The sequence below is a fragment of the Bufo gargarizans genome, chromosome 4, assembly GCF_014858855.1.
Source record: "Bufo gargarizans isolate SCDJY-AF-19 chromosome 4, ASM1485885v1, whole genome shotgun sequence".
Classification (NCBI taxonomy): domain Eukaryota; kingdom Metazoa; phylum Chordata; class Amphibia; order Anura; family Bufonidae; genus Bufo; species Bufo gargarizans.
In genome coordinates, this window is record NC_058083.1 from 402,371,127 (window position 1) to 402,388,783 (window position 17,657).

At 40.0% G+C, this 17,657-nt stretch overlaps 1 protein-coding gene across 5 annotated transcripts in view; it reads right to left on the reverse strand.

Annotated features, from left to right (window-relative positions):
* The window catches only part of VIT (vitrin), a 176,008-nt gene that overhangs the window by 83,134 nt on the left and 75,217 nt on the right, over window positions 1-17,657 (reverse strand). For all 5 annotated transcript variants that reach the window (XM_044292244.1, XM_044292243.1, XM_044292242.1 and 2 more), the window contains exons 2-5: window positions 10,746-10,796; window positions 3,541-3,597; window positions 1,168-1,324; window positions 919-1,052 (exon numbers count right to left, since the gene is read on the reverse strand). In XM_044292244.1, the coding sequence (XP_044148179.1) occupies window positions 919-1,052; window positions 1,168-1,324; window positions 3,541-3,597; window positions 10,746-10,776 (379 nt within the window). In that variant the 5' untranslated portion in view covers window positions 10,777-10,796. The remainder of the gene's footprint in view (window positions 1-918; window positions 1,053-1,167; window positions 1,325-3,540; window positions 3,598-10,745; window positions 10,797-17,657) is intronic.

A 17,657-nucleotide genomic window follows, 5' to 3' on the forward strand; every position in this document is an offset into this window, starting at 1 on the left:
GCAGGAGAATGGAAAGGACGGAGAAGGTACATAACTGAGCCAAACGGAGCCTAAGGACCCCATAGACTATAATATAGTCCCTTATGTTCCACCCAGAAGATGATTTTGGAGCGGAGACAAAAGTTGTGCATGCAGGAAACATAATGGACCCCATTATAGTCTATGGGGTCCTAAGGGCTCTGTTTGGCTCAGTCATGTGCCTTCTCCATCCTTTCCGTTCTCCTGCTCCTAAATGGAGCAGGAGAACGGAAAGGCTGAACGATGATGTGAACGAAACCTTAGAACGCTTTTAGCGTTTAGCAAAAGTTATGAACAAAGGAAGTGAGCTTAGAAAGTCATATAGAAAGAAGGATTACCTAAGGTCTGGAATAGAGACATGCAGAGAGAAGGTAAATTGTAGGACCAGCCACTGACCAAATAACAGTAACAATACCAAAGTGGAATTAGACCTGGTTCACAGAGTGCAGTTTTCAGATTGATTGTTGTTTTGTTTTCTCGCTAAAACCAGGCGTAGATCCAAAGTAGAGTAGACATAGGGATATTTTGTACTTAATACTTTTAGGGTACAGCCACAACTGACAGATACATTGCAGATTTTGGCACAGATTTTACTCATTGCAATGCTGAAGGTGAAATCTATGACAAATCTGTAGCAAATTTTGCTGCTGCGTCTGCTTTGAGAATCCACAGCAGACCTGTCCCCTATGGACAATCTCTTAAGATTCGCTTCTGGCTTGCCTAAAAATACTTCATCAACAATTGTATCAAACTGTCCTGTGTGAACCCGTCTTAATATGTTTTGATCAGTTATTGGCAATTTACCATTATCATAAATGGTAAAACATTAGTACACATCATAACTGCACTGTACGATGAGCAGTGAAGAACATTTCTGAGCACCTTTTTGGTAGCTATTACCTGCTACGACAAATGACTCTTTCCAACGAGGAAGGGAAAGTGATCGTATCCCATTTGAAAAACTTCCCTTGTAACCGGACTGCCCAGCGACTTTCCGAACAAGAATCTTTCCTCCTGAGTTGTCAATTACACCGCTATAAAACATATTTAAATGATTTACAGTGGAATGTCATCCATCATATAGTCATGTGCGTTTTCATGTTGTGAGCATGTGAATAATATAATTATCACTTGTTCAAACCTGCAGACCTGTGAATGGCAGCTGTGCATATGCTGGAAAAAGAGGCATATATGTCTGTGCCATATATACGGTGCTTCCCTTCTTGACAACCAGCAGGGCACTTTGCAAGGAATTCTGGGTTGACTATCTTGCCTGCTTTGATGTCACAGTTAATGTGAGGAACATCTGTGCAAATAAACAATAAGATTTACAGTAGGCAGTCAATTGAGCATTCATTTATCTTAGCCCATACAGTTTGGAAGTGCTTATATACACATGTGTGTAACCGGGGGTCCTGTGTAAACAGGGATCTGCTGCCCACAAACAATGAATCTGTATGGGGTTGATCGATAACTGTAGCGATCGCTCATTCCCATACAGCTTAGGTCATAGCTGCATGTAAGTGCAAATCTCACCTCCCCTGATGAAGTTATCTGGAATTAACAGTATGTTCCTGAAAACTGCTTGCTGTAAAGAGGTCCAACTCAAGGCCATGGACCTCGGCCTTGTACCAGTGGCGTGCCTTTGCCTGTAAGTTTCCGATACCCCACAGACTCCCAAACAGTAACAGCTGTGCCCCCTTATTCTAGCGGTGCACTTATGCTGGTGCACACTTATGCTGGTACTTATGGAACTACATTGTGCTTGCACCCTTGAGCACATATGTTAAACATTTATTTAGCCCCAGACTTTTCCGACAGAGGCCAAAAGAGTGTACTATCTATCCACACTGATAAAACTGTGGCATAGCTCAGGCTCTGTTCACATTTCACTTTCTCCGTTTGTTGGAGGTATACATTAGGAATTTTCCAGACATATCATATAGACATACAGCTGCATACATCACCCATTGACTGCTGTAAAAAAAAAATACTATATAGAAAAACACAGCAGACTATGCTTTCCTATAGGGTAAAATATATATTTTTAAAGGTATGTGGATGCATACTGGTCTATTACTATACTGGTTATTAAACCTGTCTAAAACAGGGATGCTCAGCTGTTGTAAAACTACAACTCCCACTATGCCCTTCTGTAGGCCGATAGCTGTAGGCTGTCCGGGAATGATGGGAGTTGTAGTTTTGCAACAGCTGGAGGGCCGCAGGTTGAGCATGCCTGGTCCAAAAGAAAGCTATCTTTGTCAAAAACAACCAATCACAGTGTGGCATCATGAGCACAATAAAAAATTAAAGCTGTACTGTGGGCAACAAAAGATAATTTTTCTTTTAGACGCTTTCAAAAATCTCCATAATTGTGGTTAGAGGCCAATCTTCTGTTTGTCTTGTTCACGGGAATGAGGTAAAGCTAAAGAGTTGTCTTGTCATGGTACTGAAGACACACCAGTAGATCACAAATGATATTTGTCAGAGCTGTATGGCAAGACTTCAGTTTAGAGATGCCAAGTTCACATTTCATATTTTCTGGTCCATGTTATGACCACTTATGTTTGTGTAGTCCACCTAGCATCTTATGCATTCTCTGCAGAGACATGTAGCTCTACAGTCAAGAGCAGAGATCTGAAGAGAAGCTCAGACACCTTCACTGGTTCTTCGGTCAATGAGGTCATTTTATCAGGTTTGGAATTTAATGAAGTAAGTTTTGCAGAGTCTGCCTGCCTTGCTGTAAAGTCTGCCAAACTTTAAAGGGATTGGCCAGGATTTTGATATTGATTGCTTATCCTCAAGAAAGATAATCAATGTTTGATTGGTGAGGCTCTGACTCCCGCTACCTCTGCTGACCAGCTGTTTGACATGAGCATGGCACTCTGGTGAGTGCTGCGGCCTCCACACAGCATACCAAGCACAGCGCCCTACATTTTATAGCAGCTCTCTGACCCATTCACTTAATAGTGCCTGACTGTGGTCATTAGACCAATTAATTTAGGCAAATCAGTTTCTTTGGTTTAATGTGGTCGTTTGAATTAAAGTTTTAAAAACATTTTTTTATAAAGGCAGAGAACATATTAGAATAATATTTTAAAAAAAGCATACTAAAGCCCCAGACCCCCTCATTTCCTACAATCCTCCCCACAGCTGCAGTGATGACGTTCCTGTATACCACGTGTGATCGCTGCAGCCAATCAGTGGCCTCAGCGTTTTACAGAATCAGAACACTGAGGTCAGTGATTGGCTGCAGCATCCAGTGCAGTATATGGGAACATCACCAATGCAGTGATTAAAACAAAACCTGGCAGGTATGATGGCACAGAGGGCTGGAATCCAGGGGGTTTGGGATGGTGGTTAAAAATGGACTCTGACAACCCTTTTAAAGATATAAAATAAAGTTTTTTGTATAACAAGTGCACAGTTTATTAAATTGAGCATTGCATAGCATTGTTTTACATGAAAAGGACCACTAGGTGGCACTGTAGTAAAAAAAAAAAAAAAAAAAAGATTACATACGTTGCTTATTCTTTCTGTTCTTCTTGGAAGATACAGATGTACAAGTCAGAATCAAAACTGTCAGAAAACAAGAACAAAACAGAGGTTACCAACAGATCACTATATTATGCCTGGAGAAAACGGGCATGTCAGTGGTAATAAAAAAAAAATTGCAGTAAAAACTCCCAAAACTGATCATATCATACCAATTGACAATCTCACCTGTTTTAATGCCTCACTTTTAAAGAGAACCTGTCAGCACAAAACAAAGTGCAATCTGGGGGCAGCATGTGACAGAGCAGGAGGAGCTGAGCAGATTAATATATAGTTTTTTGGGAAAAAGTTTAGTAAAACTTGTCATTTATTTATTTATATCTCTGCTTTTTCTGACTTCAGTAACTTTGTACACGGGGGAGATGATAGCATTCCCTGTGTAAGGGGTCATGCACATGACCGTACTGCTGCCCGCCAACAGCGAGTCCGCAATGTACGAGCATCAGCTGTTTGTGCACCGCATCACGGATGCGGACCCATTCACTCACTACGGAGTGCTTCTGTGGGTTCTACCTCCGCACCACAAAAAATTGAACTTGTGCGGACGGATCACAGACCCATTCAAGTTGAATGGGTCTGCGCCAGATATGCGGATGGTGCCCGTGCATTAGGGCATGAGTCCTAAGTCTGCATACAGAGATAGCTCTCAGTCACTGATGGCTGTACACAGGGGCAGTCTTACATATAGAAATAGCAGAGGTTTAAATGTATAACTTACAGGTTTTTGCTCAGCTTCTCTTTCGTGGAAAGTGGTGACAGGTTCTCTTTAAGGCCTAAAGACTATTACCTAAAACAGTGATAGGCAAACTGTGGCTCTCCAGCTGTTGCAGAACTACAACTCCCAGCATGCAAAGACTGCCTACAGCTTTCAGCCTACAGCAGGGCATGTTGGGAGTTGTAGTTTTGCAACAGCTGGAGAGCCGCAGTTTGCCTATCACTGTCCTAAAACAAGAAAATGTTATTTACTGCTAGTGACAAAAGATATTTTTAAATTACTTTTGGCAGTAATTTTCTCTATGAATAGCTTTAAAAAAACAACAAAAAAACATTATATAAAATATTAATGCTGCCGAACACAAACTTGCAAAATATCCTTATTTAAATGCATCTATTACCGTGTGTGAATGATAGCATCATCTGCAGGGGAACTGAAGTGTTGCATGGTACCTATATGTTTTACACCAGCTCTCCATCCTGCTAATAGAGCTGTATCCCAAGCAGGGAATCCATATGTATGATAGCCATATGTCCTAATAGGATCCTGTTGGCACCACCCACTGGGTCAGTAGAACATTTGCTAAACAGGTTCATCTAGAACAGGGATCAGCAACCTTTCAGCACTTCAGCTGTTGTGAAACTACAATTCTCAGCATGCTCCATTCATTTCTGTGGGAGTTCTGAGAAGAGCTGAGCATGCTGGGAGTTGTAGTTTGTCAACAGCTGGATTGCTGGTGGTTGCCTACTTGATCTAGAATACTTTTTTTCAATCATCACTGATTTATATAACTACCTGGGCAAAACATACAGGGGGATTTTATCATTACATCAGTACCAACATTTTAGCAATATAAAGGTGCTAACTCTGGTACATGCCATAATTGCGCAAAAATATGTGACTTTTTTCAATTTTACACAGCTCTTTGGATAATTGGTTAAAAAATAGGTTAAGTAGTTATTGTTAGCTATGTTCTTTAGGTTCACATCAGATTTATTACTATGGATGTTTTTTTTTAAAGGCACAAAAAAAGTCACACTCTCACTCCAATATAGGGGTCGCATACAAAAACTAGAGTAGCATTTATAGACAACAAAGTTATGTTTAAAGATTTGACAAATGTATCAATGTGCAACTTTTGATAAATTTGGCAAAATATATGCCATTACAGACTCAAAAAAAAAAAAACTGACTTCCAGTATCCCCCTCATGATAAATTCTCCCCATGAGGGGAATTTTTAAAGTCAGTTTTACAGAAGTCTACGGGGGTAATGTATTAAGGTGGTGATATTTGACAACACTTTTTTGGAGAGTCTACTGTTTTTTTAACTCATTTTTTGTAACAAATTTACCAACTGTCACTCACCATTTGTTAAATGTGTTGCACAAAATGCCTAGTAGTGATTTTTCAGTCTAATCTTCTTTATTATAAAGGTGGCGTAAGTTTTTACTCCACAAGGGGGCTAGAAAGCACTAACTTTTTGTGACTTTTTAAAAGGTTTCAATCAAACTCAAAATGCACAAAATGTCTGTCCCTTAGTAAATACAAACTGCAGGGCACTGCACTAACCACTTACAAAATGTCATCAATCCTCCTCCCTTGACAAAACAGCCAAAACACTCCACATTTCTGTTGCAAAGCTTTTCATACATTACATTTATCAAATGTTGCATGATGTTTTCATAGGTTTGGTGCATCTTTATGTCTAATGGGGAATGTATGAACATTGCTCGCCATGTTTCTGATGTAAAAAAGTCAAAATTTTTGACCCAAGCACAGGTTTGCAGTGAAAATTGTGACTTTTTTCTCCTTTCCACCCCCCTCACCACTTTTACAAAAAGTGGGGAGAGGCGGATGGAAGGAGGTGAAACATGGGTAAGACTTTATTGGTAATGCTCCATGGAAAAATAATATGCAAAGAAGTATCTCCCAAGGAAAGAGAACCATCTCCCTAGCAGTACCTTGTGGAAGTAGCCCCAGAGCATTGCCAATACGTCTCCATACCATTGTGCACTTCCAGTAAGTCTCCACACAGGGCTGGTCTCTTTATGGAGACCCAGTACCCTGCTTAAACTATATCCAAGGCATCCCACTCAGCCAGCCAGAATCCTACTCCGTACTGATGAGGGGCAAACACCCAAAACAGCTGTCTAAGAATGGATATTTGCACTGGCTATTTCCTTTGTCATATTTCAAAGCTTCCAAAAAGTTGGATTTTGACTCATAGGCAGGCAAGGGATTCAGCCAGTTCCCTCCAGTTCTCCTGATCCGGTGCTCCAGCGGCGGCAGGGCAGCTGGAGATGTTCACTTCCATTGTTTCATGCTCCACTGATAGTTTAGGTTCTTAGTTGGGTGGTGTGTGTGTGTAGTGTATATATAGTGTATTTATGTATGTGTGGCATGTATATGGTGTATTTATGTGTATGTGTGTTGCATATACAGTACAGACCAAAAGTTTGGACACACCTTCTCATTTAAAGAGTTTTCTTTATTTTCATGACTATGAAAATTGTAGATTCACACTGAAGGAATCAAAACTATGAATTAACACATGTGGAAATATATACTTATCAAAAAAGTGTGAAACAACTGAAAATATGTCATATTCTAGGTTCTTCAAAGTAGCCACCTTTTGCTTTGATTACTGCTTTGCACACTCTTGGCATTCTCTTGATGAGCTTCAAGAGGTAGTCACCTGAAATGGTTTTCACTTCACAGGTGTGCCCTGTCAGGTTTAATAAGTGGGATTTCTTGCCTTATAAATGGGGTTGGGACCATCAGTTGCGTTGTGGAGAAGTCAGGTGGATACACAGTGGCCATCATTACTTTAAGAAATTAAGGTCAGTCAGTCCTAAAAATTGGGAAAACTTTGAAAGTGTCCCCAAGTGCAGTCACAAAAACTATCAAGTGCTACAAAGAAACTGGCTCACATGCGGACCGACCCAGGAAAGGAAGACCAAGAGTCACCTCTGCTGCGGAGGATAAGTTCATCCGAGTCACCAGCCTCAGAAATCGCAGGTTAACAGCAGCTCAGATTAGAGACCAGGTCAATGCCACACAGAGTTCTAGCTGCAGACACATCTCTGGAACAACTGTTAAGAGGAGACTGTGTGAATCAGGCCTTCATGATAGAATATCTGCTAGGAAACCACTGCTAAGGACAGGCAACAAGCAGAAGAGACTTGTTTAGGCTAAAGAACACAAGGAATGGACATTAGACCAGTGGAAATCTGTGCTTTGGTCTGATGAGTCCAAATTTGAGATCTTTGGTTCCAACCATCGTGTCTTTGTGCGACGCAGAAAAGGTGAACGGATGGACTCTACATGCTTGGTTCCCACCGTGAAGCATGGAGGAGGTGGTGTGATGGTGTGGGGGTGCTTTGCTGGTGACACTGTTGGGGATTTATTCAAAATTGAAGGCATACTGAACCAGCATGGCTATCACAGCATCATGCAGCGGCATGCTATTCCATCCGGTTTGCGTTTAGTTGGACCATCATTTATTTTTCAACAAGACAATGACCCCAAACACACCTCCAGGCTGTGTAAGGGCTATTTGACCATGAAGGAGAGTGATGGGGTGCTGCGCCAGATGACCTGGCCTCCACAGTGACCGGACCTGAACCCAATCGAGATGGTTTGGGGTGAGCTGGACCGCAGCGTGAAGGCAAAAGGGCCAACAAGTGCTAAGCATCTCTGGGAACTCCTTCAAGACTGTTGGAAGACCATTTCAGGTGACTACCTCTTGAAGCTCATCAAGAGAATGCCAAGAGTGTGCAACGGAGTAATCAAAGCAAAAGGTGGCTACTTTGAAGAACCTAGAATATGACATATTTTCAGTTGTTTCACACTTTTTTGTTATGTATATAATTCCACATGTGTTAATTCATAGTTTTGATGCCTTCAGTGTGAATCTACAATTTTCATAGTCATGAAAATAAAGAAAACTCTTTGAATGAGAAGGTGTGTCCAAACTTTTAGTCTGTACTGTATATCGTGTATGCATATATAAACATCTGCCGTGACGCTGTGTGTCTGCCGTTGAGTAGGGAACTGTTGTTAAAAATTTGAATCCCACCCCTGCTCATAGGGAGCTACTTCTGCAAGGTGGCACTAGTGAGATGGTCCTCTTTCCTTGGAAGATACCACGTTTCATAAGACTGGCATAAGAAATGCCAGTCCTAATACATTCCCCTTAAACACTTCTGTTTTGAGATGTTACTCCGCTTTCTATATCATGCTTTTACTGGAGTAAGATTGCAACAATGTTTGTGACTTTTTATAAAGTAACTTTTTACTGATTTGATGAATTAAAGAATTAAAGAACATCTATCAGCTGAAGGCATCTGTGTTTGTCCCATGTTCATATGTGCTTGCATTGCTGAGAAAAAATTATATTTTAATGTATGCAGATGAGCCTTTAAGAGCAATGGGGGCGTTACCATTACACCTAGAGGCTCTTCTCTTTCTACATCTGCTGCTCCCTCTGCACTTTGACAGGGCCAGGCACTGAAAACGTTTTCACACTTGCCCCATGTCAAAGTGCAGAGGACGCGTCAGATGCAGAGCAAGCTGTGCCTCTAGATGTAACTGTGACCCCCCTATTGCTCCTAGAGGCTCATTTGCATATATACAGTTGCAAGAAAAAGTATGTGAACCCTTTGGAATGATATGGATTTCTGCACAAACTGGTCATAAAATGTGATCTGATCTTCATCTAAGTCACAACAATAGACAATCACAGTCTGCTTAAACTAATAACACACAAAGAATTAAATGTTACCATGTTTTTATTAAACACACCATGTAAACATTCACAGTGCAGGTGGGAAAAATATGTGAACCCCTAGACTAATGACATCTCCAAGAGCTAATTGGAATGAGGTGTCAGCCAACTGGAGTCCAATCAATGAGATGAGATTGGAGGTGTTGGTTACAGCTGCCCTGCCCTATAAAAAACACACACCAGTTCTGGGTTTGCTTTTCACAAGAAGCATTGCCTGATGTGAATGATGCCTCACACAAAAGAGCTCTCAGAAGATCTACGATTAAGAATTGTTGATTTGCATAAAGCTGGAAAGGGTTATAAAAGTATCTCCAAAAGCCTTGCTGTTCATCTGTCCACGGTAAGACAAATTGTCTATAAATTGAGAAAGTTCAGCACTGCTGCTACTCTCCCTAGGAGTGGCCGTCCTGTAAAGATGACTGCAAGAGCACAGAGCAGACTGCTGAATGAGGTGAAGAAGAATCCTAGAGTGTCAGCTAAAGACTTACAAAAGTCTCTGGCATATGCTAACATCCCTGTTAGAGAATCTACAATACGTAAAACTCTAAACAAGAATGCATTTCATGGGAGGATACCACAGAGGAAACCACTGCTGTCCAAAAAAATATTGCTGCACATTTACAGTTTGCACAAGAGCACCTGGATGTTCCACAGCAGTACTGGCAAAATATTCTGTGGACAGATGAAACCAAAGTGGAGTTGTTTGGAAAAAACACACAACACTATGTGTGGAGAAAAAGAGGCACAGCACACCAACATGAAAACCTCATCCCAACTGTGAAGTATGGTGGTGAAGGCATCATGGTTTGGGGCTGCTTTGCTGCGTCAGGGCCTGGACAGATTGCTATCAGTGAAGGAAAAATTAATTCCCAAGTTTATAAAGACATTTTGCAGGAGAACTTAAGGCCATCTGTCCACCAGCTGAAGCTCAACAGAAGATGGGTGTTGCAACAGGACAACAACCCAAAGCATAGAAGTAAATCAACAACAGAAGAAAATAGACCTTGTGGAGTGGCCCAGTCAGAGTCCTGACCTCAACCCGATTGAGATGCTGTGGCATGACCTCAAGAAAGCGATTCATACCAGACATCCAAAGAATATTGCTGAACTGAAACAGTTCTGTAAAGAGGAATGGTCAAGAATTACTCCTGACCGTTGTGCAAGTCTGATCTGCAACTACAGGAAATGTTTGGTTGAAGTTATTGCTGCCAAAGGAGGTTCAACCAGCTATTAAATCCAAGGGTTCACATACTTTTTCCACCTGCACTGTGAATGTTTACATGGTGTGTTCAATAAAAACATGGTAACATTTCTTTCTTTGTGTGTTATTAGTTTAAGCAGACTGTGATTGTCTATTGTTGTGACTTAGATGAAGATCAGATCACATTTTATGACCAATTTGTTCAGAAATCCATATAATTCCAAAAGGTTCACATACTTTTTCTTGCAACTGTATATGTATATATATATATATATATATATAAAAAAATTATATCTTTTTTTCCAGAAATGTGGGCACACATGAACATGGGACCAACACAGATGACTTCAGCTGCCGAGTGCACATGTAACAGTTCAGCCAGTTTCATAGGTACAAATCTGCATAGTATGGTTACTGTGCTACAACCCCCTCTAACTTATCATTAAACTGAAAGTCTTAGAAGACTCACCCAATAGAACTGCAGAAATCTTCTCCTTCATTTTAGGAAAAAGAGTGATAACTGAAAAGAAACCAAGAAATATTTACAAATTCATACAAAATTTCTGATAAAATTTAGAATCTTATCTGATACGTTCAAAATAGTCTTAAAAATACCAATAATATATATCATATGGCTATGTGTCCTAGACTGCAGAAGATTGAGGAGAAAATGAAAATGAAATCCTGTATGTGGTGGGAAAATTTGATGGAGGGATTTTTACCTGTTAGAATGAATGGATGCTCTGTAGAACACTGCAAAATATGTCAGTGCTATGTAAATATAGGATGGACACAAATGTTCCCCTTCATGTTAATTATGTTGGATATGAATTATTTGCACTGTAAACAGTAGAGAGGACAGTACTTGGTCTCAGCCTTTTTATGGTTTTTGTAACTTATGCCTTTTGGACCATTAAAAAAAAAAGAAAAAAAAAGTTGGTTACACGAGCTTGGTCTAAATTTGCACACACCCGGTGTTTACATGCTTGTACTGGGAAACTGTAATGAACCATTCCAAGTCTATGTGAATACAGGTTAATAATTGTATAATCAAACATTATGTAATACTCTACATTGTAATAGCACATTGGAAAATAGAAAAGCTCTATATACTCTATATGGTACATTCAATTATTTAAAGTGTAACTGTTGTTCTAGTTTTATTTTTAGTAATTTTATTTTTGTAATATACTTTAATTAGTGAAATTGTACATGTCTATTAGAAAAATAGCTCTAAGGCTACTTTCACACTAGCGTTCGGGGCTCCGCTTGTGAGTTCCGTTTGAAGGCTCTCACAAGCGGCCCCTAACAGATCCGTCCAGCCCTAATGCATTCTGAGTGGATGCGGATCCGCTCAAAATGCATCAGTCTGGCACCGTCTGTCCTCCGCTCAGCAGGCGAACACCCAAACGCTGCTTGCATCCGTCCAGAGTTACAATGGAAGTCAATGGGGGTGGATCCGTTCCAAGGTGACTGTCACGAGGGTGTCAAGAGCCACGTCTGACTCCGTTATACCCGGGGTCAGGAAGTCGCAGCGGGTGGCTGCGCGCTCTATGTAGAAAGATAGGGCTGTTTCTTTATGGTAGCTTTCTGGGTTTGCTTTGCAACCCTTTTTGGCTCACTCAGGGATCCGTCGCTCCTTCTCCTCAGCTGTTCCTTGTCCAGCACTCCCAACCTCCTTATATTCCCCTCTCACACTTCTCTAGTTGCCAGATATAGAGCTTCCTGCCTGGACTTCTATACTGACCCACTGGAGCTGTGAATCCTGGTTGTTGTTCCAGAGTGTTACCCTCCGGATCCCTGTTGGGCTTTTGTTGTCTTCTGTTGTCGCCCACCTGGGATTATATGTTGTCAGTATTGTCTGTCCTCCCCTTGGCGTTTTCCTTTAGAGTTAGTGGTGCGGACTAGTGTTCCCACCGCCCTATTCACTATCTAGGGCTCATCCTAGGGAAAGCCAGGGTTTTAGGCACGCGATCGGCGTACGGGTGAGGAACCCGTCTAGGGACGTCCGGGCAGTCAGGTGCCAGCCTCAAGGTGAGATAGGGGTCACCACCTTTCCCTCTCCCTTGGACAGGTCTTTCCTCTTTCCCTCCCTCTGTGTCACGTATGTGATAGGCACGCCGGTCGTGATAGTGACACAATATGGTGTATTTTTCAAATGGATCCGCCCCCCATTGACTTTCAATGTAAAGTCTGGACGGATCCGTCTGAATACAAATTGTACTTTTTTAGTAAAATATAATGCAGACGGTTCCGTCTGAACTGATACCATAGTTTACATTATAGGAGCGGATCCGTCTGTACAAATACCAGACGGATCCGCTCCGAATGCAAGTGTGAAAGTAGCCTAAAGTGACCCATTTTGAGCCTTAGCAACGCTCCTCTGTCTTCTGTTTACATAATACAGTCAGTGTTGAGCAGATCTCCACTGTTATGTATGGCCACTTGCACACAAACTTTTTTTTTCTGTTTACGTTCCGTCTTTTCCATTCCGTATAAGGACAATATACGGAACCATTCATTTCAATTGATCCGCAAAAAAAAAAAACGGACAAGGATAGTACTGTTCTATCAGGGGCTAGCTGTTTCGTTTCGCAAAAAACGGAATGCACACGGACATCATCCGTATTTTTTGCATTTTCCGTTTTTTTTGCAGACCGCAAAATACTGAAAAAGCCATACGGTCGTGTGCAAGAGGCCTAAACAGAAGACCAAGGTGCATTGCTAAGGCTCAAAATAGGCCACTTTAGAGCTATTTTTTTTAATAGAAATGTATGATTGAACTAATTAAAGTATATTACGAAAATGGTCAGCATCACTGCCGCTATACATTACAAAAATAAAAATAGAATGACAGTTACACTAGAAAAAAACAAGCTCTTCCACATATGTCAATGTAATAATATATATAGGGAAAAGTTAAGGCAAAAAAAGCAAAAATTTGCTGTGGTGCCAAGGAATTAATGAGACCTGCAACTACAACAGGTTTCATGCAAAACCATTTTTTTTTATGCAGCATTTTTCATCCCTTATTTCATACATTTTTCTTCCCCAAAAATACTGTGGCTAGATGTTACATAAAGGTCTATAGATAAAATATAAAATGCATTTTTGGGGCATTTTTTGGTTCAGTGACATTTTTTGCAAACCACAGCAAACTCTTGAAAACAATTTCTAGAAAAATGCCACTAAAATCGTTTTAACCACTTTAGTACTGACCCACTTTTCACCTTAAATCCCAGGACAAGTTTTGAAAATTTGGGGTAACAAAGGAAAATGCACCACTCAATTCATATCCATTTTGTCCTGTATGTGGCAACACTCTATATGTGGTCATAAACTGTTGTGTGGGCACACAGCAAAACTCAGAAGTGAAGATTTCACTGGAATTATTTTCTGGGGCCATGTCACATTTGAAGACACCCTGAGGTACTCCTAGAGTGAAAGCTCTCAGTGATACCAAGGAATTTTTCAAGGGGTGCAGTGAGCATCTTGGCCAAACAGGCGTTTCATAGAATTTGGAAAAACTTGCCGTGAAAATGAAAAATTCCATATTTTATAAGAAAATGTCACTTTAGGCCCAAATTTTTTATTTTCACAGGAGGTAACAGGAGAAAATGTACCCCACAGTTTGGTATCCATTTTCTCCTGAATACTGAAACACATATGTGGTCATAAACTGCTGTTTGGGGACACAGCAAAGCTCAGAATGGAAGGAGCACCATATGACTTTTGGAGGGCAGATTTCACTGGAATAATTTTCAGGTGCCATGTTGCATTTGAAGACACCCTGAGGTACTGCTACACTAGAATCCCCCCAAGATGTGACCCCTCAAGGAATTTTTCAAGGGGTGCAGTGAAACACCTTGGCCAAACAGGTGTTTCATAGATTTTATTAACACTTGGCCATGAAAATGAAAAATGACATATATTTTACAAGAAAATGTTGCTTTGCCCCATAATTTGTTACCCATTTCCTCCTGAATATGACAGCACCCCATATATGGTCATTAAGTGCTGTATGGGCACATTGGCAGGGCTCAGAAGAAAAAGAGAGCCATGTGCATTTCAGGCCTAGATTGGTGATTTATACAGCACTGGCCGACAACTGCAGAGGCTCTGAGGTGGAATATAATAAAGAAGTGACCCCATTTTAGAAACCACACCCGTCAGAGAATTTACAAAGGGGTTTCGTGAGTATTTGGACCCCACAGGTGTATTGCAAAAATCAATTCGCAGCTCATGGTATAAAGTGAAAATTGTAATTTTTCCACAGATATGCCATTTCAGTGGCCAATATGTTGTGCCCAGCACATGCCATCTGAGACACACCATGCCCTTTAAATTGTTAGGTGGGTTCTACTGGATGTTGAAATGCCATAAGTGTGGAGGTAAAATGCTATTTACACTGCAGGATTCAGAAGGGAAAGACCGCAATTTGGCTTTTGCAGCGCAGATTTTGATAGATTTATTTATGGGCGCCATGTTGCTATTGAACAGTCTCTGGGGTACGAGTACAGCCATTTTCTGACAACCATACATTTATAAGCCATTTTCTGACAACCATATGTTTCTCTCACGGACCTGTGTGAGGGCTTTTTTTTGTGGGATGAGTTGCCATCATCATAGTTTTTTTTGGGGGGGTATGACTTTTTAGTCACTTTTTATTTAGCTTTTTGGGAAGTAGGATAGGTAGGAAAAATGACACGTTATCTTTATTCTGCTTGTAAGTATGATTACAGAGCTACCAATTTTATATAGTTTTTTTTATGTTTTACTACTTTTACGAAAAGCATTTTTAAAAATTGTGCCATATTTTTTTTATTTTTCAGACATTTGTCTTGTGTGGGGGCTACATTTTTGAGGGATGAGGTGCTACTTTGGGGTGCATAGTACTTTTTGTTCCCTTGATATTATACTTTTTGTGGGGCAAGGTGACAAAAAAAATGGCTGTTTTGGCATAGTCTTTTTTATGGCGTTCACCTGACGGGTAGATCATGTGATATTTTTATAAAGCTGGTCATTACAGATGCAGCGATATCTAATATGTCTGTTTTTCTTTTTTACAATTTTATATGACCTGATTATGGGAAAGGGATGTTTTTTGTTTTGTTTTTTTTTTACTTATTTTTTTCCCCTTTTTTTTTTTACTTATTATTGTTGTCAACTTTGTGTATTACAATACATTGTGTTGCACAACTTCTTGGTCTAATGTTCATTCCTTGTGTTCTTTAGCCCAAACAAGTCTCTTCTGCTTGTTGCCTGTCCTTAGCAGTGGTTTCCTAGCAGATATTCTACCATGAAGGCCTGATTCACACAGTCTCCTCTTAACAGTTGTTCTAGAGATGTGTCTGCTGCTAGAACTCTGTGTGGCATTGACCTGGTCTCTAATCTGAGCTGCTGTTAACCTGCGATTTCTGAGGCTGGTGACTTGGAAGAACTTATCCTCCGCAGCAGAGGTGACTCTTGGTCTTGCTTTCCTGGGGTGGTCCGCATGTGAGCCAGTTTCTTTGTAGCGCTTGATGGTTTTTGTGACTGCACTTGGGGACACTTTCAAAGTTTTCCCAATTTTTCAGACTGACTGACCTTCATTTCTTAAAGTAATGATGGCCACTCGTTTTTCTTTACTTAGCTTCTTTTTTCTTGACATAATACAAATTCTAACAGTCTATTCAGTAGGAGTATCAGCTGTGTATCCACCTGACTTCTCCACAACGCAACTGATGGTCCCAACCCCATTTATAAGGCAAGAAATCCCACTTATTAAACCTGACAGGGCACACCTGTGAAGTGAAAACCATTTCAGGTGACTACCTCTTGAAGCTCATCAAGAGAATGCCAAGAGTGTGCAAAGCAGTATTTAAAGCAAAAGGTGGCTACTTTGAAGAACCTAGAATATGACATATTTTCAGTTGTTTCACACTTTTTTGTTATGTATATAATCCCACATGTGTTAATTCATAGTTTTGATGCCTTCAGTGTGAATCTACAATTTTAATAGTCATAAAAATAAAGAAAACTCTTTGAATGAGAAGGTGTGTCTAAACTTTTGGTCTGTACTGTATGTATATTATTATTATTTATTATTAAAGCGCCATTCATTCCATAGCGCTGTACATATGATAAGGGATGCACATACATAATACAGACAATTGCACTAATCATAAACAAAACGAGTTACAGACTGGTACAGAAGGAGAGAGGACCCTGCCTGTGAGGGCTTACAATCTACATGGTATGGGAGAAGGACACAGGTGCGGGTGAAGTTGGTCATATATATATATACATACACACACACACACATATATATATATACACAAATACACTCTGCATACATACAGACCTGCACTCACATAATTATCAATATAAACAAACATTTTAAAACCATATTGAAACTTTTTTTTATTAAATAAGCATTTGGCAATGTAAACAAACATTTAACATTTTTTAACTATTTTTTTTAAATAAATAAGCTGTTATAACTGTAACAAATCTAAGTAAACATTTTTACACAGAGTGCATGGTACATGGGAATTTTTCCTCATGTTTATGCTCTAGAGAAGAAGGCGTTGCACAGAAGGTGTTATGGACTTACAGGTGAAACTCAAAAAATTAGAATATCATGCAAAAGTCCATTCATTTCAGTAATGCAAATTAAAAGGAATTGCATTAATGCAGCTTAAAATTAGAATTTTGTGAAAAGTTTCAATATTCTAGGCTCAAAGTGTCACACTTTAGTCAGCTTATTAATCCATACCCCCTGAGCAAAGGGTATCTCAAAATTGTGACTTTGGGGTTTCATAAGCTGTAAGCCATAATCATCCAAATTATAACAAATAAAGGCTTGAAATATCTCGCTTTGCATGTAATGAGTCTATCTCATATATTAGTTTCACCTTTTAAGTTGCATTACTGAAATAAATTAACTTTGCACGATATTTGAATTTTTCGAGTTTCACCTGTAAATTCTTCAATGACCTCGTTATAAGTAGCCGACCAAGCCAATTCTTGCTCAATGTATAATATCATGAGTGCATCCAGGCGTTCTTGGGACATTGTACTCCTCAGTTTGCTTTTTACATATGTCAGTTTTGAAAAGGCTCTTTCACTTGAAAAGCTTGTCACATGCAACACTGTAAAGCACTGAACACACTTATAAAAAGCATTAAATGTGTTGGATCAATCTGATTCTTTAAACCAATCAAGCTACTCTTTGATGGTATTTGTGGTGCAACCTTTAGGAGTAGGTCCATCATATTCCCTTAGCAGTGTGGCTTCTCCTTCCAATTCATCCACTGAAACCCTAAATTTGTTGGCAAGGATTTCTATGTCACCTTTAGGAATCTCCAAGCTTAGCAGTTTTCCTACTGCAGTTACAATA